Raw genomic sequence first — 26,660 nt, forward strand, 5'->3', positions numbered from 1 at the left:
ACACCCCGCATCATCCTGAGCCTGGGCCGCTAGTGATTGTGGCTGGGGCGGGGGAAGCATCACTGGGTTCTGCTGGGGGTTGAGCCTGCAGTCACCTGTACACCAGCATGCACATGCTCCTCTCCCATCCACGCCTGCACACCTGGTGAGGTGGTGGCTGGGCCTCTAGCCCTTGCCACGGCAGCTTCAGGTCTCCTGGTAGGGGCAGTGGTCCCAGAGTGGCTTCTCACCCCAGGACCTGGTCTCCCTACCCTGCCACTCTCTTTTTCCTGTAGTCAAATGATCAGATGCTGCACCCCTGCCTCTGAGCAGGCCAGCCCTCCCTTCCTTATCCATGCAGGAACCCGTGAGGGCGGCGTCCTCCCCCCATTTCCTGGAATGAGGAATGCGGGGCAGGGCCAGCAAGGGACTGCTCCTCCTTCCTCCCTCCTCTCCTGCTGCTCCCTTGGGGGCCTGGCTCGTGGGAAGGGTGCTTGGGACTGCCCATCACTCCATTCCCAGCCACTCCCAGTGTCTTGGGGGAGACCAAGGGACAGCCCCAGGGGAGCCTGGTGTCCCCGGGCTGGGCTGGGCGGGCCCTGTTGGGGGCAGGGAAGGTGTGGAGCGGAAGCCCTGCAGAGGGAAGAGGGGCACCTGAGCGGTGGTGGGTGGGAGTGGGAGCTGGCTTGGGCAGCGGGTGCAGCCGCCAGACTCAAAGGGGAGGCCCATGCCAGCAGCCCGGCAGCTGGGCTTCCGGAAGCAGCGGGAACCGGGAGCCTGGGAAGGGCCTCGCTGTTTCTCTGGAGCAACCGCCATCTCAGCGAGGCTTTTTTTTTTTTTTTTTTACAACCCATTTCACAGTTTCCAGAAAAGGAGGATGCCGTCTCCGCAGCTCACTTAACTCAAAACAAATGCTTGCTCTGCTGGTTCCACGCCCGCTTCTCCCAGCTCCCAGGCCCTACCAGCCTGTTGCCCCCTCTGCCTTCAGGCTGGCCCCACAGGGCAGAGCAGGGTCAGTCTGGCAGGAGAGTGGGGTGGGGAACTATGGGCACCTGGCCTCCTGGTCGCCCAGGCCCAGCTTCTGGGGTGTGGGTCCTGAGGACCCCGGGTGGGGCCGATGGAATGACAGGTGGCACAGACCTGCATGGAGGGAGCGGCTCTCCTCAGAGCCCTGGGCTCTCCAGCATGCTCTGTACCCCAAGCTGCCCAGCACATGTTGACCTTCTCGTCCATGGTAGGGGGCCTGGCAGACAGGTTGGCAGGAGGTCAGCTCCCATTGGCCATCCTGGCCACTTAGGGCCACCTGAGCCGCAGCCTATGTGGCCTGCTCCCAACAGCTGTGTTCTGGCCTCCCCACCCAGCAGCCCCAGGCCGGGCTCAGTGGGCATGGAGATCCCAGCCCAGCTGTCGTGCAGCTGTTCCCCAGCCCTCCCGCTGCTGGGCCGCTCTGGGACAGCAGCTGCCTCCTGGTCTAGTTGGCTGGACTTTGGGCTCCGGGTCACACTGGCCTCCTAGGGATGGGGCTGTGCCCGAGGACCTGAGCCACCTTGGGGGTGGCCACAGCCCTCCTGGCATTGCCGTCTCCTGAAGTGGTTTCCTCAGCTAGCCGGGCACCCGAGCCAGGCCTCTGTGGCATCTGGGTAGTGCTAGGGTGGCCCTAGGGCTGGGGCCAGAGCCTGCCATGGATCTGGAGTTGGGGGAAGGGCGCCGGCCACAGGCCAGTGCAGTCCGCGGTGGCCTCCCACTGGCACCATGTGCAGCTTACTGGTCCCTTTCCCAGGAAAATCCTAAATCCGTGCTGCCTCCCTCCCTGTGATGAGGGCTGACGGAAGCCTGGCAGAGCGGCCCCAGGCAGGCTCTGAGCAAGGTTGGGACAGCCTTGGTGGGGACAGACCTTGTTCAGCCCCAGCAGAGCACTTGGGGCTATGGGCCTGGACCGGCAACCTAGACTGGGTCATGCCCCATCTCATGCCAGCCCCATGGTGGGCCCATGACCCTGGAGCATGCTGGCACTAGGTCACATGAGTCTGAAGCCCCAGGCAGGGGAGGTGCCACTGCAGGTGGTGCCAGGATGGGGTGCTTGGCTTGAGGAGGCCTAGGCCAAGACCCACTCCCTGGACCCCCAGCTGCCTCCGTCTGGGCTGGTAACCACAGCACTTGGTAAACAGGGACTATGCCAACAGGAAAGAGCCCTCACCCCAGTTCCCGGCTGGCCTTGGCCTACGTGGTCTGGCCCTGGTCGGAGCCCAGGCAGCCGAGACACAAGCTCTGTCTGGGGCCGACCACTGGTCGGCAGGCAGGGGCTGGGGAGGTGGCAGCCAGGTCTGCCCATGGCTCTTCTGGCCAGTGACATTGCCATCCCCAAACTCCCGGAGGTGGCAGTAGAGGCATGAGGCTCTGTCCTGGGGTTTCCTGGGCTCCTCAGGAGCTTGATGGGGTAGGTAAGGCCCCAGGTGGCCAGCAGTCCCCTCCCCCACACTGGCAGGGGTCACCACAGTAGGGACCACCTGCCAGGGTCTGCAGAATCTGCTTTTGAGTTTCAAGCCAATGCCAGGAAAGCAGGGGAGAAATTCACCCCTTTAAGCATCTGAGAGGCCCCAGCCATTTGCAGGCCCGGCCTGGGCAAGGATGTAGGGCAGAGGCACTTGCACCTGCCTGGTTCTGCCTCCAAGGTTCTGGCCTGCTCAGTGGCAAGTGAGAAGTCCTGGCAGCAGCTGCCACCATGAGCCTGGGTTGCCAGAGGCCACCCCAGTCCCCTGTGGGGGTTGGTGGGATCTCATGGTAGGCCCAGTGTCCAGGACTCCTGCATGGAATTGAGTGCAGCGTGCCATGTAACACTGGAGAAGCGTCTGCACCTGTGCCTGGAAGGGGTCCCAGGATGCTCATTCGATGCCCTTGGGGGTCTCAGAGGGGGTCTCACTTCCTCTCTTATGCTGTTTCATTTTGGGGCTGGAGTCCCACTGTCACCAAGGCTGGAGTACAGTGGAACAATCTCGGCTCACTGCAACCCCCGCCTCCTGGGTTCAAGCGATTCTTCTACCTCAGCATCCTGAATAGCTGGGATCACAGGTGTGCACCATCATGCCTGGATAATTTCTGTATTTTTTGACCATGTCGGCCAGGCTGGTCTTGAACTCCTGACCTCGTGATCCACCACGTTGGCCTCCCAAAGTGCTGGGATTACAGGTGTGAGCCACCGTGTCTGGCTTTCTTGTGCTCTATTACCTGAGCTTATTATGGTGAAAATGCAAACCTGTGATGTTTGTACGCCAGAGAGACAGCAATCCAATGGCCTGTTTTCAGAACGAAAGAGGGAAAGGAGTGAAAAAGACCCCCATGTCAGCAGCCCTGGCTGGCTGGGTACAGACAGCACTTTGGGGCCCCCAGCTTGGCCAGGGCTGATCAGGCATCAGGGAGGAGCTGGGCTGGGGCCCCCGTCCCATTCCCTCTTATCTCCCAGACTCTAGGGCCACGGATCCTTCCTTAATGGGGGCTCAGACAGGGCACTGCAGCAGGGGCCCCCGAGTCCAGAGACAGGCTGGTGGCCCACTGAGGGCCTTGTGGGACAGGAGGGTGTGTCCTGCCCCCGCCTGACGTGGTATGGGAGAGCTCAAGGACGGGGTTCTCAGGCCAGGATGTTGGAGAAATCCCTTCTCCAGACCCAGCTTTTGGACTCAGTTGCTTCCCACCATCCCTGGGAGGAAGGGGTGGGAGGGACTTCCCCAGGAGGGTGTGGGGGCGGGAAGGCCTGAGGGACTTGAGGCGGGCCTGGGCGAGGCAGCGGCAAGCTTCCAGCTCGGAGGGGAGCCCACACTCACCCCACAGGCATGCCCCAGGGTCCCCAAGCAGGGGAAGCCAACACTTCCCTTCCCAACCCAGAGTCCCCTCCCTGGCTGCCGGGCCTGTGGTCTGGCCCTGTCCCATGGCAGTCCCAATCCTGTGGTCTGGGAAGCCCCTGGCTCTGGGGCACCCTCACCCCCTGCCCTGAGCCTGGGCCTGCTGCGGGTTCCTTAGCGGGCTCTTTCTCCCCACCTACCACTGAGGCCAGCTCAGCCCACGCCCCCACAGGCATTCGCAGACCCTTCTCTGCTGCTGTCACTGGGAGGGGCCCCTTGAGTCCCCACAGCCACGTTCACACACAGGAGGGGAAGGGGCCTGGGAACTGGCGCAGCACAGCAGGACTTCGCCAGGGCCCTGCAGGGTAGCTCCCCACCAGCCCCCCAGGCCCTACCTCCTCTGCTGAGTCACCTCATGTCTGGGAAGTTCCTAGGGCCAAGCCAGGCTGGATGAGGCATCAGAAATTTTCAAATTCCCCATCCCTCCTGGGCTAGGGAATGGTTGTCCTGACTCACCTCTGTCTGGACCCCTGCAGACCCCCACTAGCCCCACACTCAGCCTCACATCCCTGTTACCTGAGGCAGCAGTGGCTCCCCTGGTCCCTGGGATGGTCCTAGGCCAGGCTTGCTGCCCATGGGATGGAGATGACAAGGTGCCAGGGCGCCTGGCAGGGGTGGGAGCCGATCAGTGGCAGCCCCAGACCACCCACGGACCAGCAGGGCCGCAAGTGCAGAAATCTCCGTGTGCTGTGTCCTCTGTGTGCAGGAGTTGGTAGCCATGGCAATGCAGGGACGCTCCCTCAGCCTGGCCTTGGCCGCTGGACTTGGGCAGAGTGGGGACGCAGCTGTTGGGCCACAAGCAAGGATGCAGGCAGGCCAATGGGCCGGGAGAGCCGGGCTGGATGGAGCCCTTTGGTCTTGCCATTTCCTGCACTCAGGTGCCAAGGAAAGTGCTGGTTGTCCTGGCCATACCCAGGAAGGAGCCTCTCACTGCCCCCACCTGACCCAGAGGTGAGCACCATCTGCAGCTCTGTGCTAGCCCGATCGGGGCCCCTCCCCAAGGACTCTGAAGGGATTTTAGGAGTGGATCTGTCCTCAGCACTGCCCTTCCTTCCTCTGTCCCCTGTCCTCAGCTATCCCTGGTTCTGTTTCTCCCTCCGCTGGGACTGGGGCACTCCTGTCTGACAAGTCAGTTGGTTGGGCCTGGGGAGAGGGATGAAGACCCCACTCAGGAGAAAGAACAGCTCCTCTCAGTGCTGCCTGGGGGAGCCAAGACTGCATGGAGCTGACATGGGGCCTGTGGCTGGGGCCCTGCTCACCCTGGTGCTTTGTGTGTCACCTTGGCCCTCTTCGCAAGCATGCTGGCAGTTTGCCAGTATTTAAGAGGCCATGGAGCTGCCCACCACTGTGGGCTGAGAGAGTCATGGTGCTCCTCCTGTGAAGAGGAGGCCTATACACAGGGCAGTATGTTCCCCAAGGCCCTGAAAGTGGATTTGGCAGAGTACCCAGCGGCTAGTTGGGTGGTGGTGATGATGGTGATGGTGCTGGTCCTGGTGATTGTGTTGATAACGATGGTGGTGGTGGTGATGTTTGTGGTGATGATGGTGGTGCTGGTGGTGGTGGTGATGGTGATGGTGATGGGTAATGTTATTTGTGATGACTGGCGAAATGGTAGTTGGTGCTAAGGGTGGTGATGTGGTTGATTATGATGGTGGTTTGTGGAACTGGTGGTGATGTGGTTGGTGGTGATGGTGGTTGATGTGGTTGGTGATGGTGGTGGGTGATGTGGTTGGTGGTGATGGTGGTGGTAATGTAGTTGGGGATGTAGTGGTGAAGGTGATGTGGTTGGTGATATGGTTGGTGGTGATGGTGGTGGGTGATGTGGTTGGGGTTGTGGTTGGTAGTGATGTAGTTGGTGGTGGGCGATGTAGTTGATGGTGATGGGTGATGTGGTTGGTGGTGATAGTGGTGGGTGATGTGGTTGGTGGCGATAGTGGTGGGTGATGTGGTTGGTGGCGATAGTGGTGGGTGATGTGGTTGGTGGCAATAGTGGTGGGTGATGTGGTTGGCGATAGTAGTAGGCAATGGGGTTCATAGTGATGGGTGATGTGGTTGGAGGCAATAATGGTGGGTGATGTGGTTGGTGGTGATAGTGGTGGGTGATGTGGTTCATAGTGATGGGTTATGTGGTTGGTGGCAATAGTGGTGGGTGATGTGGTTGGTGGCGATGGTGGGCAATGTGGTTCATGGTGATGGGTGATGTAGTTGATGATAGTGGTGGGTGATGTGGTTCATAGTGATGGGTGATGTGGTTGGTGGCGATAGTGGTGGGTGATGTAGTTGGTAGTAGTGGTGGTGGTGGGTGATGTGGTTGTTGTTGGTGGCGGTGGTAGTGTGGTTGGTGGTAATATGGTTGGTGATGGGTAACGTAGTTGGTGGTGATAATGGTGGATGTGGTGGTGGTGGTGGTTGGTGGTGACGTTGTGACAAAGATGGCATTCTTAGGTTTTGCAACAGCAGGAAGGTGTCAGTACTGAAAGTCTCAGGACCCTGAGTGTGACTGTCAAAGGCATATGTGGGTAGCCTTTCCCACCATCAGCTTCTTGAATGTTTGAAGACAAAGGCTCCAGGGGAGTTTGGGGCTGAGAGTCCCCCATGGAGAAGGGCTGTGGTGTTGCCCCTGCCTTGAGCACACCCTCGGAACTGCCCCCAGACTCACTCTTGCCCTGTGTCCACAGCTAGCAGCCGCCTGATGGGAAGTTCTCCAGCCTCCTCTTTCATGGGAAGCTTCCTCACCAGCAGCCTGGGCTCGGCCGCCTCCACACACCCCAGCGGCCCCAGCTCCTCCCCGCCTGAGCAGGCCTACCGTGGCTCCCACCCCGCCACCTCCCAGATCTGGTTCTCCCACTCCCACGAAGGTAAGTTGGTGGACTGGGCTCCCAGCGGTGCCCTGGTACCCAGGCTGGGGGCAGGTGAGGGCTCCCACCAGGGCACTGGGGACCTGGCCAGTGGGCATTGCTAGGCACTCTCTGGTGAGGGTCCCACCCTGCTGAGGAAGCCCTTGGGGAGGCAGCGATCGGTTGGAAACGGGCGGCCTGTTGGGCCATGGTCCTGGCCAGATGTGTGCTCCAGATGGGCAGCAAGGGGGAAAGTGGGGGCCAGGAAGAGCTCTGGGGAACTGAGAAAATGTGGAGCCCTGCTGGGCTGGCCGCACCCTCACCATGGCCGCGCCCCACCTCCCCAGACTCTGGGAGGAGGGTTCCAGATGTACCAGCCGGGGCTGGGGGGGCGGGGAGGGACAGGGCAGGGAGAGCTGTCAACACACAGGCTGCCACCCTAGGGCCTGGCCCAGGGCAAAGAGTTCCTCCTAGGCCACCTGCCTCCTTGTGGGACACAGCCCTGGGCATGAAGGCATGCAGCAGGCACCTCACCAATACTGGCTACTCTCAGGCTGCCTGGCCGGCAGGAGGCCCCTGGAAGCCCCCATGGCCTTTCCTGGGCAGGGCACCCCTGCTTAGCTCCTCGTGTTGCACAGACCCCTTGCCCTGCAGCGTAGGCAGTGGCCCTGGCCCCACAGTTGCTGGTATTCCCTCAGCCACCCCAACCCTGTGGAAGGGTTAAACCTCCCCCATGGCTGGCACACAGAGAGGTTAATTGCAGTTGGCAGCAGGCACACAGGACTCTCCGCTCCTGGCACCCGGCACTGCCGTAACTCAATGACTGCTGAGCAGCGGGCGTCGTGTTTACAGAGCGCCACGGACCCACACACCGCGCCGCCGCCCTGTTCCAGGCAGGGAGATTAGCACCCGGCACTGCTGGAAGCAGAGAAACCTCTCTTTGTGCAACCAGAAAGGGGCTGTTTTCCAAACAGAACAGGTGACGAGTGAGGGACAGTTGCTGAAATAATCTGGGCTCTCGGCGCAGGGTACACACGTTGGGCAGGCAGTGAGGCGCAGCCTCTTCCTGGGTTCAGGGGATGCTGCTGCCTCGGGACGAGGTGGGCAGCATGGGGTCCTCAGCCCAGGTTCCCCTGTCCCTTCCTCCCGCCCCTGTGCTCCTAGTGGCCTCCTGGAGGGGAGACCAGGCTGGCCATGGCTCCTGGGCTGGCCATGGGGAACCTGCCTTCCCGGCTCCTACCCCCACACCCCGCCTCAGCCTTTTGTGTCTGTGGGCAAACGCCCCGGCCAGCCTTGGCGTCTGGTTCCCAGGATATCTGCAGGAAGGAGGAGGGTGGCCTGACAAGTGGAGGGCAGGAATGGGGAACCCCCTGCAACAGACGCAACGGCTGCTGCCTGGCCCCGGCCCAGCTGACTTGGTTTCCCTCATGGCAGTGGTGGCCCCTAGTCAGGGTCCAGAGTGGCTAGTGCCAACTAGTCCATTTCCCACACACTGCGCCAGAACAGAGTGGGTGAGGCAGACCGCTCCTACCCTGCCCCCTCTGCCCACCCGGGGGACCCCACCAGCAATGAGGGCCGTTTGTGGGTAGCAGCACCTGCCTTGGCGCTCCTGGCCTGCCCTAACCCGCAGGCAGGCAGCACCCATAACCGCCTCCAGACACTCACTTCCCTTCTCGCCAACGGCTGCCTGGGCGGACCTGCCCACATCCCACCCCGGGACCCCTACCATCCTTCAGCCCCTCACACCGCCCAGCATCAGCCAGTTCCATCTGCCCCGAGCCCTGAGAGTTCCCCGGCTGAGTGGGAGGCTAGCGTCCAGTCACGAGCGCCGGTAGGAGCGCCTGGCGTCCAGGCTTCTGAGCCTCTTCCGTCTGTGTCCCAGGGAAGCAGCTCCTCCGGGCAGGGGTGGCCTGAGCAGAGGACAGTGCCTGTAGTGCCCCGGTTGTTCCATGCCAAGGAGGTTAATCTGTCCACCCCGCTGGGCACCTGGGCGAGCTGCATCTCCCCCCGTCCGTGTCAGGTGGGGTGGGCACGAATGTGGGACAGGGACCAGGTGAACAAGCACAGATGGAGCCAGGACAAGGGGACTGGGGCATGGCCTCTGAGCCACCCATCTGGGCCCCAGAATGCAGGCCCCCCCAGGGCTGAGGAGGGGCGTGGGTAGGAGAGTGCCCCTGAGGGTGGCAGAGCCTCTGAGGCCACAGACCTGTGAGGCCGGTGCCTCTGCCTCAATGCGCCTGTGCTGCCTTCAGTTCTGCTGCCCCACCCCCCATCCCCTCCCCTCAGGGGTTTCCCACCACTCAGCCGTGCTACCCAACAAGCGGGCAGGCCGCATGGAGCTGCCACACTGTGAACTGAGCAGCAGAGGCCAGGGCGGGCGGGCCGGGGTGAGAGGCTGGCTGGCTGCCCGGGCAGTGTGCCTGGCTTCTAGTTTGACGGGGTGCCAGCTGGCTTCCCATACGCCAGGACTGTTTCTCTGCCGTGTGTGTTCAGGGGGAAGGGGAGTGAGGTGGGCGGGGGGCACGCGACTCGGCCAAAGCATGGTCCCCCCCCCGCCCCCCGCCGGCAGGCACAGCAGGCTGTCTGGGCGGTCTGCCTCACCCACATTTCCTTCCAGTGGCCCAGGATGGGCGGGAGGCAGGTGCCTGGCCCAGCCAGTCCACCACCCCCTCCCCAGCCCAGGGAGGCCAGAAAGGGGCAGGCCAGTAGGAACCCAGGTTGGGGTAGCCCCAGGAACCCCCCACACCAGGCGGGGCCTCCTCTCTCCCCATCTGCAAGGCCCAGGGCTTCCTGCTTCCCTGTGGGAGAAGCCGGGGTGCCGCAGAGGCAGCCTGGAGCTGGAGGAACCACCCTGGAACATCTGGCCCAGGCAGAGCCTGTCTGTTCAGCTTCACGCCTTCTGGCCCACAGGCTCACCCAAGTCTCGGGTTCCTGCCAGCGGTGGGCCTCCCTGGGGCTTAGGGTGGGGGCGGGCAGCAGAGCTGGCCAGGGCAGAGGTAAGCTCCTGCTGGCCAGCCAGTCCTGGGTGGGTGAGAGTGGGGGTGGGGCAGACACAGCTGGTCCTATTGTCGGCAGGTCCGGCCCCCTCCCTCCCCACCACACCCCCAGCTGCCTGGCGGGGACCACCCACAGGGCCAATGAAAGGGGATTCTGTTCCTGGGGGGCTCAGCTGGGAAGGGGTGGGGTTGGGGGCTGCTGAGCTGCCTGCTGGGGCCACTCATGGTCTCTTGTGCCACCTGGGGGGACCATGGCAGCGGCGGGCACACACACAGGCACTGGCTGTCCACCTGGACGGTTCTTGGTCAGAACCACATACCCCTCAGTGGCCACTTCTCACAGGGTCTGGCCAGTTCCAGGGAGGCCACTTCTCACCAGGCCTGGCCAGCTTTGGCTGGGGTCGGGGGGCACTTCTCAATGGACCTGGCCAGCTCTGGAGCGGGGACATTTCTCACTGGCCAGCTCCGGCGGGGGCACTTCTCACGGGGCCTGCAGCTTGGGGGGGTGAGGGTTGGGCTGCGCATGCTGAATGCGCCCTGCTGTTGGAGCTCCACAGCTTCCTGCATCCTGCCAGCCACCCCCTGTCCTCTTCATCCCCTCTGAGGTCTCAGGACTCTCAGGTGCTTCTAGGGGTGAGCAGGAGCCAGGACCACGTCTGTTTGAGGGACATATCTCTGAGGGCACGTGTCCACCTGCCCCGAGTGCCCTCAGGTGCTGGGGCCCCAGCTCTGTCCTTCCTGTGATGCCGCTTCCTCCCAGACTGTCGGCATATCCTTCCTCTCCCGGCCACGGTTTCCTTGGTGGCTAAAATGGCCTCTTGATCTGTTCCCCACAGGCCCGCTGACCACCCAGCACTGACATTTCTACCCAATCTCACATTCATGTGGGGGTTCCCTTGCCCTGCCCAGACCTGCCATCCCCTTCCATGTACGAGGGAGAGCTGAGCCAGTGGGGACAAGCTGACTCCCTGGGATGTGAGGGACAGCGTGGGCGCCCCAGCGTGGAGGTTCCACGTGGGGATGGAGGGGCTCTACCAGGCAGGCCATCTCCCGCCAGCGTCTCGCAGCCAGAGGGAGGCTACCCCATCCAGGCCTGTGGCCCTCCCAGAGGCATCCTGCGGCTTTCCTGAGCCAGCCCTCCTGCATCTCACCGTGGCCCACCCTGCCAGGGTCCCAGCCTCCTATCCCCACTGGAGTCTGCCCTCAAGCCCTCGGCAGTTCCCAACCCCCAGCCCGCCAAGACTAAGAGCCCCGTGTTGACAGCCTGGCTAAGTGCTGCCCGTCAGTGTTGAGGGCAGGGTGGGGGCCAGCACTCAGGTCCACACCTGGCAGAGGGCTGCACAGGGTGGCTGGGGGAGACCCAGTTCTTGGGAAGCCAGGGTAGGAGCATCCCAGGTGGCAGAACCCGAGCCCCAGGGAGGTTGGGGAGATGCCCAGCCCTGGTTTTGGTAAAGGGCCAGGTTCCTGCACCTGCAGCGCTCCCAGGGCCAGCCCTGGCACGAGCTTGGGCAGGATGACGCCCCTTGTGTCATGAGCCTGCCCTGGGACGGCCCCTGCCTCCTCCTGGCAACGTTGCACTGCACAGTAGCACTTGCTCCCAGGTGAGGAAGCTGAGGCTGAGGACTGTGTGTGACTGAGAGTGTGTTCCCTCATCCCCTCCCTGCACTCTGGGCTGCCAGGCTTTGGAGTGGCATCCCCTCCACCCCACAAGCCCCTGCTCTTTCAGAGCCAGGGGCTTGGGCTAGAGGCTGCTCTCGGATCCAGGAGGCTGCACCTGAGCCCTTGCCCACACCTAGGCACCACAGGACAGGGCGGGACTATGGTGGACTCGGCATGGGTCCCTGCCATGTGCAGAGCAGCGGGGGAGGGGAGAGGTCTTCATAGACCCATAGTTGCCTTAGCCTCGATGCCACATGCCCAGCCTCAGTTTCCCCATCTGCCAGCCACACCATTGAGAGTAGCTGTTTGGATGCCATGGGATACAGGCACAGAAAGCACCTTCTCCCTCCTGTGTCCTGTGGCAGTTGTCCAGTGCTGGGACCAGAGGCTTTGGTCACCAGGAGTGGGATTTGGCCTTCCTGGGCTGACATCCCTGGACCTGACTGGTGGGGGTGCAGCTGTCCTGGCAGGGGCACCGTCTCCTGCATGCCTGTGTGTGGGGCGGGCTGGTGGTGTGCCCATGGCCCCAGGTGCAATGACAGGCGTGTCAAAGACGCTGCCTGAAGAACGTGAGGAACCTTCTGGTGGGCAGGCAGGAGGGAGTTCCCTGGCAGCCAGAGCTGCTGTCCAGAGTGCCAGCTAAGGCTTTCAGGTCATGTGGTGGCTTCTAGCTCCATGCTCTGAGGATTGGCTGTTTCCTCCCCTGGCTTGAGGATGGGCCCCAGCCCTGGACCCACCCTCCCCACCATTCCCAGGGAGGCCGCACTTCTCGCTGTGGGATTGCTGCCTGGATCATGGGCAGGCTGCCCACTGCATGCATTCTAGAGGCTCCCCTGGGAACCTGGCTCCTGCCCCCACTCTTTGCCACCTTGCTCAGCCTGGGAGAAGACGGAGCTGGCCAGGCCTGAACCAGAGGCCAGTGCCCCACAGGCCTGTGGATGGGGAAGGGGTTGAGCTTCCAAAGCGTCAGGAGGCCCTGGGGATTGGGCACTCCAGCCCCAAGAAGGAATCTGCCGTCCCCCCACCAACCACTTGTGTCCTGGGAGCAGCACTTTAAAACAGTCTGGACGCCCAGGGGTCTGTCCACCTGGGTGAGCGGCCTGCAGGGGCAGCAGGGGTATTCTGCAGAGAGCAGGTAGGACAAGGAAAGGGACCGCTGAAAGGTCCTAGAGCAGGAATGGGAAGTGCCTGTAGCCAAGGCCACTGCTGAGGCCCCTCCTGTGCCCAGGGCAGGTGTCACAGTCCACCGAGGCCCCTCCTGTTTCCAGGGCAGGCATCACTGAGGGCCTTGCACTCTTCTGTCCTTCAACCCTGCCCACGGGCATCCCCCACTCCCACTGGGGCCCACTGTCTCTCCTCCTCCTGCCCATACCACAGGTATCCTCCCACCTTCAACCCGTGACCCCTCCAGATATGGTGAGCTCAGGCCCGGGGGTGGCTGGGAGGGGTCTGGGTATGTGGTCATTGTGTCCCCCAACTTCCAGCCCACACCTGGCCTCCTGGCTTTACTCACCCATCAGGTGCTTGTGCCTTGAGCCTCTGTCCCCTGTGGTCCGTCCCATCATAGGACTGAGTTTGGAGTCTCCTGCCCACCACAGCCACAGGGGCAGGATGTGGGGACCTCGGTGTGACCCCACTGCCCTCAGGGCTCTTTCCCCATACTCCACCAGGGTCCAAGGGCACCAGGAGCCCAGACGTCAGCAGGCTTGAGTCCTGCCCACCTCTCTGGGCGGTTTGCTTAGCCCAGGCTTGTCCTTGTTTGTTGGGGTGATCATAAAAGTTCCCATCTCAAAGGGGTCTGGGAAGGGGAGGTTCCGAGGCCCCCACATTCTAGCAGGAGCTTGCGGTTGAGGACTTTTGGCTTGTGGATTTGTGTGCTCCCAGACCCTGCTGACTGAGCCCTTTTGGTCTCTGGTCCTGGAGTGTCCCCTTCCTGCCATCTGTGGTCTCTACTATCCCCCTGGAGCCCTACCCAGAACCACCACCCCACTCCTCAGTGGTAGCCCCTTCCAGGATGCCTGTGTGTCCCCAGCCCAGCCACAGCAGCTCTGCTTTCTGGCTTCTGGTCTCAGAACAGCTGCTCTGATTCATAAAAATCATTTTTTTATTTCCTTTTTCAATTCAGAGAGTACAGAGTTGGGAAAAAGAAAGGGGCTTTCTGCTGCTGGCCTGAGGGGACCTCTTCTTCCCTTCCTCTCTCTGCCCCCTGCCCAAAGATGACCCCACCCTGCTGGCTGGGCCTCCCCGGCACCCCAGCCCCTTCCTCTCTGCTCCCTGCCCCTGCACCCAATCTCCCTACTCCCTCTTCCTCCCCTGGCTCCCTAACTTCCCCTCTGGGGCCTCAGTTGGGGGGACTCAAGCAGGCAAGGATGGGGCACCAGCCAGGGCTTTGGTCTCAGGGCCCTGGTGGATGCTGCCCTGCTCCCCAGCCCAGGGGCCACCACCAAGGCCCAGCAGTGGAGGGACACGCACAGGCAGCTGAGCGCCTGTTCCCCAGAGAGTGGATGGGCTGGAGGCCTGGATCTCTGGAGGGGAGCAGAGGCTCAATGCCTGGGAAATGGTGTCTGGGAAGGGGGGATTTACCAAAACGAGGCCTCTAAAACATTAAATAGCAGCCAGTTAAAAGGGGACAGCTTGGGAGTTTTAACCAGCACCCCCCAGTCCCTGCCCCTTGCCTGCTGCTCCCCCACTCCCCGATCCCATGTCGCTCCCACCCCGTCGCTCTCAGCCTTTGTGGAGTCTTCCAGGAGCAGAGTTTAATCTGGTAAACATCTGCTCCAGATGCAGCTCCCACGCAGACTAGGCTCGAGCCTCAGCCGGGTATCCTCAGCTGGAGGGCAGCTTCAGGGCTGTGGTGGGGCCAGGGTGCCTTCCCCAGGTCCCCAGACTTGGCCTGGGCCATGCAGCCTCACAGGGAGAAGGGGCTTGGTCCTGTCAGGCAGGCCTCCACAGTGCAGGACTTCTCAGAGCCCTCCCTGTGCTCATGCCCTGCAAGAGACTCCAAATGGGGCGGGTGTGGGGTGCATCCTTGGAGCTGGTGACTCAGAGCTCAGGTTTCCCGGAGCATCTCCTGGGGATCCAGCTCCACAGATTTCCCTGGGAAATCTGTTGTGCCCGCTGCTGCTGGGGACCTGCTGGGATTGGGGTCTGGGATGCCCCTTTTGGACTTGGGGGCTGATTTTCTAGGGAAGATTCAGAGCAGGAATTTTAGTGGGTGCCCCAGCCCAGCTGCATTCGGTCTGGTTCATTCTGGCAGCTTGAAGCTCTGGATTGCTCCTTCAGATGTCTTCTCAGGCCTACGGAGGGCTGCCGGACCCCCAGCCCCAGCCAGCCCCTCAGACCTCACATTCAGGCAGCACTGTGGTGGGCTGGGACTGGGTGGGTCTGAGTCTGAGAGCTCTGCCTGGGGCCCAAGGCCTGCTGGGGAACCAGAAGTCATACTCCTTGTGGCTGGTGTCCCTGGTCCAGCAGGCCTGCTCCCTGCAGTGGCTGTACCGGGAGCAGGTGCCCACAAGCCTCCCAGGCCATGCTTGGCCCTGTCCTGACCCAGCGGCTGGGCCTTCATCCCTGGGGTGGGGTCAGGTGTGCCCCCACACAGCCAGAGCTGTCCCAAGGCCCAGGGCCAGCAAGAGGGTGGCTGGGTGTGGCTGGCTTTCCTGTGCTTGGCAGGGGCAGGCTGCTCAGAAATTTGGCTGACTTGAGGGACAGACCCCTTTGTCCAGAGAGTGGCCTGGCTGGCATGACTTGGAGTTCCTGCCTAGGATTTTGGGGCTGGGGCCTGTGCAGGGGACTCTGGGGGTTCTCCACCCCTGTGCAGATCTTGGAGCGGGAAGAGGCCCTGCCATGGTGGGAACTTGGCATCAGATGTACACCTGTGCCCCCAGCAGGGGGAGAGTGGGCACACCACCACAGCACTGGCCCTGGCATGGCTGTCCACTGGGCCCTGGGGCCTGTTGGGGAGGCCACGCCCTGGCCTGGCTCTCCTTTGGCCGGGCCCTTGGTGTAGCAGCATCTGTCCACAGTGCCCCCTCTTCCCACAAAACCTTCCAGAATCCCTTTTGTTGCCTGGCCTGGGAGCTTCCACGATGCTGAGTGCTGCTGGGAGGGAACTGAGGCCCCACATCCATCCTCCCCTCTCCCCATCCCATCAGCAATTCAATTTGTGCTGCACCGGAGGGATGGCATTAGTTGAGTCAGAGTTAATATGATGTATTGATGGGCTGATTTCCCCCGGCAGCTGCGTGCTGAGCTCCGCGGGGCACCACTCCTGGGCCGACCGTCGGCCTCTTGTCTCCCTGGGGTCAGGGCGATTGCAGACCAGGAGGCTAGGAGGTGCCTCTGCAACCAGGTCTCCTTGCTTCTCTAGCTCCTGGGTACCCCAGATTTTCGGGGAGTCTGGCATCCACCTTCCTACCCGTGAGCCACTTGGATCACCATGGAAACAGCAACGTTCTCTACGGGCAGCACCGTTTCTATGGAACCCAAAAAGGCAAGTGTGGCGGGGGCCAGCTCGGGGAGCAGGGCATGCTGGAGGCGGGGAGTGCACAGGAGCTTCAGGGGCACAAGGGAAAGGCCCCCTTGGTGAGCCCTCCCACCGGTGTCACTGAAGCCAGGGTAGGGGCTAGAGGAGAGGGTGGGCATGCCCCTTGGGATTTAAACCCAGGGACCCAGGACTGCCCCCAGGCACAGGTTCAGTTCCCAGGTCTAGCTCTAGGCACACTGCCTCACGACCTCTTGGTGCTCAGGCGGGAGCAGCTGAGCTGGTGCCCGGCTTCCTCATCACCCTAGCCCCACCAGCTTCCACAGGACCTGGCCTTGCCTGCAGCCCCTGGCAGCCTGGGGATCCTGGGGTGGCTGGGAGGAGAAGGCATCCCACAGAAGCCTACACTTACTGGCTCACACACTTGTTGGCCTGGGCCCAGCCCCCAGTCCCCCCATGCCCTAGCAGACAGAGGTGTTGCTCACCCCACTGGCAGCAGGCATCCCCAAAGAAGAGATGCAGAGTTTGAGTCTTGGCTGAGAAGTCAGAGCCAGTGGGGCCTTGGGGAAGGGGAATCGCAGGGCCAGAGGGGCCAAGTCCTGGTGCCAGCAAGTCCCCGAGAGGGCCTGGCTGGAGGTGGACAGGTGTGAGTCCTTATCTCCAAGGTGGGTTTCTTGTGGTAGGGTGACATTTCATTTGAATTTTTTTTTTGAGACAGAGTCTTGCTCTGTTGCCAGGCGCCAGGCTGGAGTGCAGTGGCACGATCTCAGCTCACTGCAACCTCTGCCTCCCGTGTTCAAGCAATTCTCCTTCCTCAGACTCCCAAGTAGCTGGGACCACAGGTGTGCGCCCCCACGCCCAGCTAATTTTTGTATTTTTTAGTAGAGACGGGGTTTCGCTATGGTCTTGATCTCTTGACCTCGTGATCTGCCGGCCTCAGGCCTCCTGAAGTGCTGGGATTACAGGCGTGAGCCACTGTGCCCGGCCTCATTTGCATTTTTTAAAGTCCTACTTGGGGTGGCACCAGGAGGCTGGAGCAGGAAGCTGTCTGTTAGTTACCAGGTTAGTTACGGTGCTCAGATGAAAAGCTATAGGTGTGGGGTTCCATAGGGGCCGGCTTCGGTGATAGCTAGGAGGAGGGTTGGGAGCAGGGAGGGACAGAGGGGTCTAGGTGACCCCAGTGTCTGGCCTGGGCTATTGGAGGGCACACTTAGGGAAGAGGACTTGGAGGGAGGGGTGAGTTCCACTCCAGTACAGAGGGGCTTGGGCATCTCCCCAAGAGGATCTGAGAGATATTTGGACACACGAGGTGAGGTCAGTGTGGACTGGGAGGTTGTCCCAACTGTGGAGAGGGATGCCCAGGCTTTGGTGGGTGAGGAGGGAGGCTGGGACAGATGGCTTCCTTCCGCACAGCCCCTGGGAGCGCGGGAGCCCTGGTGTTTAGGGCTGGAGCTCAGGGTGGGGGCAGAGGAGAGGTCCAAAAAGCCCCCAGAAGGGGCTGGGAGGTGGACTGGACACCCTGCAGGGAATGGAGGGAAGGACCCCAGCGAGCCTGTGCCCACGAGTGGCCATGATGACCCGAACTCTGAGTGTGAGCTGGGGGGTGGGGACCTGAGGCCAGTGTGCCCGTCGTCATGGCTGCCCCTCAGCCCTTCCTCCCCACCGAACACACACTCCAAGACCTTCCTGTGGCCTGCCTCTCCTTGCCTGCAGGAGCCCAAGATAGTTGAGGCTCAGGAGGGTCTTGGCCTTGCCCAGGCCAGCCAGCTGCAGGGGTGAGGGCATGGGGGCCAGGAACTCACCACCAGCCCCACCCAGCAGACTCAGCTCTGACCCAGGACAGGCACCCAAACCTCGTCTCCTCACCCCACACCCCAGCTCCTGCACCTGGAGGCTGAGGGGCTCTGCAGTCCAAGGACAGCCCAGCAGGCCATGTCCCCCAGACCCCTTGTCAGCCCTGCACGCGTGCAGCTATTTTGACAGCATTTGTCAGGGTTGGGCAGGTGGCTGGTCCCAGCCCCAGAAGCCCAGCCCCTCCACCAGCGCCGGGGACTCCCTCTGGGCAGTGGGCCGGCTAGGCCTCTCCACTTTCACAATATTGTGGTGGAGCTGCTTCCAAGAACAGTATTTGGTTTTGGAAATGGAGCTAATTAGGTTTCGCTGGGGCTAGCCCCTTCCCGCTCCCCTTCCTCCTTGTTTCTAATTAGCAGGAAATTGACAAGGAATTTACATGCCTGAGGACAATTTTACAAGTTCCAAATGTTTCTTTTGTTTCCCCCCTTGTCTGCTCCCTCCACTCTTGGCACCACCCTGCTGCCCACCCACCCAGCTGGGCATGGGGAGGGGCAGGTCCCCTGCGGTCCCCAGAGGCGGTGACCTGCCCCCCTCTGTGGGGAGACGGGTACCCCCAGGGCAGCTGGAGTGTGGAGAGCTTGGGGCAGACCCTAGCCAGGAAGGGTGGACCCAGGCTGACGGCCCAGGCTGGGCAGCCGTTCCAGGGACCGAAGAGGGAGCCCCCAGACACCCAGCACCCACCAGGCAGGGTGAGCACAGCTGCTGCTTTTTGCTCCCGAAGCCACTGGCCTTTCTCCATTTCAACCCACCAGCCTGAGGCATACAGATGAGAGGCTGGGGGTGTCGGGACTGGGAGTTCCCAGGGTGTCCAGGAGGTTGGTGAGCCCATCCTCAACGCCCACCTGTCCTTCCACTCCCCTCCTCTGGGGGTGCCAAGAGCTCGCTTGCCACCTGTCCCTGGTTTCCGAGGTCCTGGTGCCTGCTGGTAAAGACCCAGCTGGGATGCTCCATGACACTGACTGCCTGCCCCACTTCCCCTCAAAATCCCCACTGGCACTAGCCAGGCAGGGGAGACTGGCCTCAGGTTTGCATCTCCCATCTCTGAGGTGTGGGGGACTGGATGGAAGTTAGCTCTGGGGCAGACGGTGAGTATGTCTTAGGGACAGAGCTTCAGTTTGGGAGGGTGAGAGACTCCAGCCATGGGTGAGAGACTCCAGCCATGGATGGTGGTGACGGCGACATGGCCGGGTGGATGTGCCCAGGGCCCCTGAACTGTGCATCAAAAATGGGAAATTTTATGCTGCCCATATTTCACACAATTTTATTTGGAAAAAAAAGTAAACCCTTCCCTAGGCTGTAACCTGGGGTTGGTGCCAGCTGGTGTCTGGGAGGCACTGGGAGCACTGTCTCAGGGAGTCTCTCTCCAGCCTCACCCCCAATGCCTCCCATCGACCTTGGCTCTTTCCCTGCAGATAACTTCTACCTGCGCAGCCTGCCGCCCCAGCCCACACTGCTGCCAGCCAACCACAACTTCTCTAGCATGGCCCGGGCTGCTCCCGCCCACCCCATGGGCTCCTGTAGCCGGGATCGAGACCGGGGTGAGGCTGGCGCCCTGCAGAAGGGCCCCAAGGACTTCGACCGCTTCCTCGTGGGCAAAGAGCTTGGCAGAGAGAAGGTGGGCAAGGCGGCTGAGGGCAAGGAGCGGCCGGTGGCGGAGGAGGACGGTGGCAAGGAGCGGCACAAGCTGGTACTGCCTGTGCCAGCAGACGGGCACTGCAGGGAGGGGGGCCCCGCCGCCCGAGGAGCCTGTGAGGGCCGCCCCAAGCACCTCCCCTCCTGCCTCCTCAACGCCAAGGTGCTCAACGGTGACATGGGCAGGGCCGCGCTAGCCAGCTGTGCAGGGGGCATGCTGGGGCGGCCTGGGGCTGGGGTGGCGACCGCTGGGCGCTGTGCCAAGGAGGCAGCGGGCCCCCCAGAGCCTGGGCCAGCCTTCAGCGAGTGCCTGGAGCGGCGGCAGATGCTGCATCATGCTGCATCCTACACCATGCCGTCCAGCCTGCCCACCGGGCCGCCCCCACCCCTCAGCACTGCCGCCGGCTCCTTCCCCTGCCTGCAGCTGCATGGGGGCCCTGACGGGCTCTGCCCACTGCAGGACAAAGTCCCCCGGGACCTAAAGGCCAGTGGGCCCACCTTCGTGCCTTCTGTGGGACACCTGGCTGACAAGAGCCGCCCCTTCCAGGCCACTGAGGCCTGCGCCATAGCGGGTGAGGGCAAGGAGCGACACCTGGAGGGAGCCATGGCTCCTGAGCACGCCGCACCCTATGGAGTCTCCTATGCCCACCTGAAGGCGGAGGGCAAGGCCGAGCAGCGGCCAGGGGGCTTCGAGGCGGCCCTCAACCCCCGGCTGAAAGGTCTGGACTATCTCAGCAGCGCGGGCCCCGAGGCCCCCTTCCCCGGACTCCCTAAAGGCAGTCTGGACAAAAGTGGCTACTTCGAGTTGCCCACCCCTTCACAGGACTGTGCCCGGCCTGGTCACCAGGACCTGCTGGGTGGGAAGGCCCCCCAGGCCTGCTGCACTTTAGAGAAGATGGTTGGCAAGGAAGCCCCAGCCGGCCCCCCCGGGGCACAGAAGGTGGCAAGGATCCGGCATCAGCAGCACTTGGTGGTGCCCAAGGTGGATACAGGGGGTGTTGGGGCCGAGGCCAAGCGCAAGTCCCTGGAGCTGGCATCCCTGGGCTACAGCGGGCCCCACCTGCCTCCGTGGGGTGTCCAGGCCGGCCAGGGCACCACCATGGCCATCGGTGAGGAGCGTAAGGCTGGCGCCTACCTGGACCCCTTTGGCGGCGGTCTGCAGCAGGCTCCCCTTCTGCCCCAGGAGCTGCCTGCGCCACCAGACGAGGTCTCGGCCATGAAGAACCTGCTGAAGTACAGCAGTCAAGCCCTGGTGGTGGGGCAGAAGGCGCCCTTGGTGGGCCTGGGCAGCCTCAAGGCCAGCTGCGTCCAGCAGGAAGCAAAGTTCGCGTCCTCTAAGGGCCCGGGCCAGGCAGAGAGGCCGGACTGTGCCCGCAGCCGGGAGCATGACACTGTGCACGGTGATGGGGAGGTGCGGCAGCCCCCTGTGGGCATCGCGGTGGCCTTGGCCCGGCAGAAGGACACGGCAAGCCGTACCGAGGCAGCCTATGGCACCAACACTGCACGGCAGGGCCGGGCCGCCCCCACCTTCAAAGGTACGGGCCCTACAGAGAGGAAACCGGGCCCATTTAGGGTGCCCAGCAGGCCCTGCCCAGTGCCCCACACCTCCCACCCCACAGCGCCCACCCCTGCCCTTGGCCGACCCTCCAACGCCCCAGGACCAGGAGACCCTCAGTGCCTCGGGCCCCCCAGCTCGAGGTGGCTTCCTAGCCACCCCAACCCTCCCCCTTCTGCCATCTCCACCCTGTGCAGCTGGTGGTGGGCCCCGTTCCACACACACGCTGGATCTAGAGGCTGAGGAGGAGAGGACCCGGCTGTGTGATGACCGCCTGGGACTGGCCAGCCGTGAGCTGCTGCTGCAGTGAGAGCTGGGCCTATGGCCCTGGGGAGTAGGGCCAGGCCTGGGCATGGAGGTCCTCGCTCAGAGCCACATGGAGAAAGAGAAGGGTGGTTGTGACTGGGGCAGCAGACTGTATGGTCAGCCATGGGTGAGGTTCTTCCCACCCCTAGAGCCTTTCTGGGGTCTCACCCTGGGTTGGGGGTCTCAGCTAACCCGCCACAGTGGTAAGGTTGGCCAGGAGAGGGCCCCCAGTCAGCCCTGCAGAGCACTGAGGCTGGAGCCTGGGGTTTTCCCTGAGCTTGGAGGCTCCATTCTCCCTCCTAGGTTGGTGGCGGGGTTGGGATGGGAAGCCGGGTGTTAGCTGCTGGTGGCAGGGCTGAGCTCCATGTCTTACAGGGACAGCAAAGACCGCGTAGAGTTCCCCCGGATCCACCCACCAAGCAGCTGCCCTGGGGACCTGGCCCCCCACCTCATGATGCAGAGTGGCCAGCTGGGTGGGGACCCGGCCCCCCACACTCACCCCCATGCACCCTGGCTGCCCCGTACCCGCAGTCCCTCTCTGTGGATGGGGGGACACTCCTATGGTCAGTGCTCCAAGGGTGGGGTGGGGGCTGGCCTGGGGCTGATGGGCTCTCTCCTGGTCCCTGAGGGAGGGAGGCCTCACCACTGTGGCCTCTGCTTCCCAGGCCTGGGGCACCCTGCCCTGCACCAGAACCTGCCCCCCGGCTTCCCTGCCTCCGTGGCTGGCCCTGTGCCCTCGGTCTTCCCCCTCCCCCAGGATGCCCCCACGCAGCTGGTCATCCTGCCCTCGGAGCCCACACCCCACAGCGCCCCCCACACACTTGGTAAGGAACCCTGGCCCAGGCCGCTGCACGGCATTTGGAAGGAGGGGCAGTCCAAGGTGGGCTGGCCGGGGCTCTGGAGGGAGCAGTGGGCTTACTGGGCTGAGGAAAGGGTGGTGGGGACGCCTGGAGCCGTCCCCTCCCAGGCTGGGCTGACCCTCCTGGCCCTCTCCGCAGCAGATGTCATGGACCAGGCCTCGCTGTGGCCCCCCATGTATGGGGGCCGGGGCCCCGCCTCCCACATGCAGCACCCGGGCCAGCTCCCTGTGTACTCGAGGCCACAGCTCCTCCGGCAGCAGGAACTCTATGCCTTGCAGCAGCAGCAGAGGGCTGCCCAGTTCCAGGTACCGCCCCCCAGCCACACCCACCGTCCCGCAACCTTCCACCCTGCCTGGCCAGCCCTGGCTCCAGGAGTCCCCTGCACACCTGCCCTCCAGCAGGATGAACCCCAGCAAGGGCCCTGGTTGAGTCTCTCTCCCTCCCTGACAGCGGAAACCTGAAGACCAGCACCTGGAGTTGGAAGAGCCTGCCCAGGAGAAGGCCCTGAAGTCCACCCACAAGCCAGTTGCCTTAACCCCCACGGCCCAGGGTGCCCCCTCACCCACTGCAGGCCCCACCAAGCTGCCACCCTGCTGCCACCCACCCGCCCCAAAGCCCCCGCCCAGCTGCTCCACCCCACCACCTCGGCCCAGCACCCTGTGCACTTTAAATGTCTGCCCTGCCAGCAGCCCTGGGCCTGGCTCCAGGGTGCCCAGTGCCGAGCAAAAGAATGGGGAGGGTCAGCAGCCAGAGGCCGACATCATCACACCTGAACCAGGTGAGAGTGGCCACCTGGCCCAGACTGATCCCTGTGCTCCGTGCCCAGCCCTCCTGCCCCTGCCTGGCAGGACAGCACTGAGTCAGGCTGCCTGGGATGCCCCATGCCTGCCCACGCCTAGGGCATCCTGGCTTTTCCCTTCCTTCCTCTTCCCAGTTCTCTGACAAACACAATGTGCCCTAGCTGCCTCCTTCCTGGCCCTGGGCCCGCCGGCCATGTTGGGGACCTTCCCCAGTGATGAAGGCGGGGCCTGCTGGTGGTGGTGCTGGCGCCTTGGGGGCACCAGCGTGGGACCTGACCAGGCTGCCGGTCAGGGTCTCAGTAAAGCTGGGTGAGGGAGGGGCAGCGAGGAGGGTTGCCGGTGAGGGGGTCTCAGCCCCTGCTGGCCGCCCACCCACTCCCTGCCAGCCTATTTTATTCTCTTTGAATGAGGTTGAGTTCACACTGGAAACTGTGTGGCCAACATAAAACTCGTCCCAGTTTCACAGTCAGGAGACAGAGCCAACAGAGGGTGTTTTAGTTTTTTTCCCTTAGGTTTTTTTTCTTTGCAGCTAATGGGACGTGATGCCTCTGACATGCTGCCGGCTTGTTCTGGTTCAGGGAAAACCCTGATTCAAGCATCATGCTCTATGAATCCCCCCTTTCTGGTTGCCCACCCCACAGGGTCCCAGAGAAGGCTCCCTCAGGTGGCAAGGGCTGTTGGGAAGCTTTAAGGCCACTCTGGTGGGGAAGGAGGGCCTGGCCTCAAACTGCTCACTTTTTTTTTTTTTTTTTTTGAGACAGAGGGTCTCCCTTTGTCACCCAGGCTGAAGTGCAGTGGCACAAACACGGTTCACTGCAGCCTGTCTTCCTGGGCTCACGCCATCCTCCCACCTCAGCCTCCCGTGTCACCGGGACCACAGGCGCTCACGCCATGCCCAGCTCATCGTTTTTTAATGTCGGGGGTGCTCACTCTGTTGCCTAGGCTGGTCTTGAACTCCTGGCCTTAAATGATTCTCCTGCCTCAGCTTCCCAAAGTATTGGGATTGTGGGCATGAGCCACTGCACCCAGCCAGGCTGCCCCCTTAATTAACCTAACTCGAACACTTTCCCTGCCATCAGTCTTGCAGGCCTGCAGCTGGCCCCGGACCCTCCTGCATGGGCTTGGGTCTGAAGGTTCAAGGCCACTGTTCCTCGTCCCATCCCAGGACACCCCCTCCCCACTGCTCCTGGCTCGCTGCTCACCTGTCCCCTCCTTTGCAGACCTGCCTCCCGGATACCTGCGCCCTGTGGCCAGCATGGGCTTCTCTCTACCCTCAGACGTGCACTCTTCTGACCTCGAGGACCCTGAAACTATGCAAACCGCCGCCCTAGGGGCCCAGCCTGAGCCCACAAGGACATTCCTGCCTGGCGAGCTGCCTCCCTGCAGCCCCAGGAGCCTGGAGGAGCCCGGGCTGCTCTCAGGGCCCAGGGAGGCTACCCAGGACCTTGCTGCCACCCCCAACCCTGCCGAGCAGGGACCCCAGGGGAAGGCAGCGGACGTCAGCCCACTTGAGGGGCTACAAGAACTGCAATGTGGGGCTCTCCTCAAGGCAGGGGGCTCCGAGGCGTCCGGCCAGGCTCATTCTACTCAGGGAGGGGTGAGAGAAGAGAGGAGCAGGGAGGAGAGGAGGGAGGAGGAGGAGCAGGGGCCTTCGTTGGGGGCCTCTCCCCAAGGCCTGGAGCAGCAAGCAGGGAGCCCCAGTGCCCTTGAGGACGAAGGGGAACAGCCAGCTCCTGAGGAGGACGAGCTGGAGGAAGATGAGCTGGGGGAGCAGAGCATGGAGGACTCAGAGGAGGACTGCGGGGCAGCCCCCGACAACAGCCACCCGCCCAGGGCACTGCCAGGCCTGGATGCCTTGGTGGCTGCCACCATCGACCTGGGAGACCTGCCCAGCAGCAGCCCACTGGACCCTCAGCCCCCGGCAGCCTCTGCATGCCCCCGCACAGCCCCGCTGCCCTATAGCTCAGGGAATCATGGGATCGCTCTGCTCAGCGAGCTGGCTGACCTGGCAATCCAGCGGCAGAGGAGTGAGAGGGCCATGCCAGGTAAGCCCGGTGACTGCCGCCACCCCCCAGAGCCCCAGCAGTGGGTCCTGCAGGCTTGGCTCGGGGTCAGCTAGCCAGATGGCAACCTTGGGCTCCACTCAGTTGTCCCCGAGGTGTGGTGGGTTCCCTGGAGAGTGTCCACCTCCCCTTGCTGGCCCTCGTCCATGGAGTCCGAGGCAGGTATGCCATCTCCAAGTCCACCTGTCCCATGTAGGGCCCTGGATTGGGACTTACCTCCTTGGTGGTTTTAGAGGAAGGGCCTCTTGGGCAACACCTGCTGTTGCGGTGAACGATGGAGGCTCGGGAGCTGTCCCCATCCCTGTCTCACAAATGGGCGTGTCCCAGCCTGCAGGGGTGAAGTTGCTAAACAGAGACCTGGGTCCTGGTTGGGGGAGAGCCTGCCGCCTGCTCTGCCAGGCCTACACCTCTTCAGGCTCTGTGGCTGTGGCCCTGGGGGGTCCAGTTCAGGAACCAGTGGCTCCCCGTGCAGGCCCAGGGGAGGAGGCAGGAGGTTGGGGCTCCTGCTCCAGGGAGGCCTTTGGGACCTGGAGCTCCTGGGCTCTCCCACCCACCCAGGGGCCCCAAGGACAGTGGTCAGGGCCGGAGCCCCTGGGACACCCAAGGGCCAAGTCTGCTTACCCGCCCTGGCCCTTGGCCTGGGCACCCCCTGTAGCCCAGTGCTCCTGTGAAAGCCCCACTTTTTGCCATCTTTGTGAAAGCCCCAGGGTCGAGGGCATCCCCCAGCTGGGCACGGTGCTGTGGTCATTCAAGGCACAAACCTGACACAGTCCTCAGGGCTCGGCCACCGCTTTCTGGATGCATAGTCACCACAGCCAAAACTGCTTTTCCCCAGGGGCTTCTGGTCACTCTCTGCTGGACAAGGCTGCTGGCCTACACCCGAAGGGGTGGTTCCAAGGTGCTGGGAGCTGCCTGCCTCAGGGATATCTAGCCCAGAGTCCCTGCTTCCGGGTGGGGCTGGGGGGAGGGAGGAAGCTCTGAGACCCTGCCTCGTGGGCTCCAGCTGGACCCCCGCAGCCCTCACCTGGGCTTCCAACAGGCTGTGTATGAGAAGGTAGACAGCGAGGGAGGTAGGGGCACCTTGAGGCAGGGCCTGAGCTGTTGGGGACCCACCATGGGTGGGTCACAGGGACCCTCTGTGATCTCAGCTCAGAACTTCAGTTCAGAGCTTTGCACCCCAGCATCTGCCCTCTGGGCACCTCCGGCTTCTTAGCAGTGACCTTGGAGGCTAGATCAACCCTTGGTCTGGGCTTGTGGCCTTCTGGCCCTCCCCTGTCCCTGAGGAGGGAACTGGCCACATGCCGTGGAGTGCCCATGGAATGTCAGGTGCATCCCCATGGCTGTCAGGCGCTGATTTGCCACATGATGGATGGGTTCACTCTGGTCATCCCGAACTCTCACCTCCCGGCTGAGATCGGCCGTCTCTGGGGAGCCCCGGTTAAGTGGAGCATGGGGTTCAGAGGCAGCGACCAGGTTTGGGATGCTCATTGCTGTGAGGTTATCATTATTCCTAGGCACTCCCAGGGGTGCCAGCACCTCTACTCTGACCCCAGAGGGGTCCCCAATTCGTCTGCCTTCCTGGCTATACCCACCATCCCCCACGCATGGTGTCTGGTCATCTCCTGATGGATGCCCTTGAAGGATCAGCCCATGTGGGCCCCACTCCGTGTTGCTGTGCAGCCCCAGGGTTGGCTCCCCTACTTGGGCCCTGAGTCCTCACCCCAGGCCCTCCCCTGCCTGGAC

At 62.9% G+C, this 26,660-nt stretch overlaps 1 protein-coding gene across 8 annotated transcripts in view; it reads left to right on the forward strand.

Moving 5' to 3' along the window:
- Positions 1–26,660, forward strand: part of BAHCC1 (BAH domain and coiled-coil containing 1) — a 63,934-nt gene that overhangs the window by 21,615 nt on the left and 15,659 nt on the right. For 5 of the 8 annotated variants that reach the window (XM_054256598.2, XM_054256593.2, XM_054256596.2 and 2 more), the window contains exons 3-11: positions 6,554–6,733; positions 15,734–15,856; positions 19,114–20,868; positions 21,086–21,194; positions 21,570–21,757; positions 21,860–22,018; positions 22,193–22,359; positions 22,505–22,832; positions 24,075–24,899. In XM_054256598.2, coding sequence (XP_054112573.2) covers positions 6,554–6,733; positions 15,734–15,856; positions 19,114–20,868; positions 21,086–21,194; positions 21,570–21,757; positions 21,860–22,018; positions 22,193–22,359; positions 22,505–22,832; positions 24,075–24,899 — 3,834 coding nt within the window. Of the gene's footprint in view, positions 1–4,641; positions 4,827–6,553; positions 6,734–15,733; positions 15,857–19,113; positions 20,869–21,085; positions 21,195–21,569; positions 21,758–21,859; positions 22,019–22,192; positions 22,360–22,504; positions 22,833–24,074; positions 24,900–26,660 lie in introns of those variants that run through there. The other 3 variants (XM_054256600.2, XM_054256594.2, XM_078374944.1) reach the window with 3 other exon arrangements.

This window comes from Callithrix jacchus, chromosome 5 (genome assembly GCF_049354715.1).
Source record: "Callithrix jacchus isolate 240 chromosome 5, calJac240_pri, whole genome shotgun sequence".
In the NCBI taxonomy this organism is placed as follows: Eukaryota; Metazoa; Chordata; class Mammalia; order Primates; family Cebidae; genus Callithrix; species Callithrix jacchus.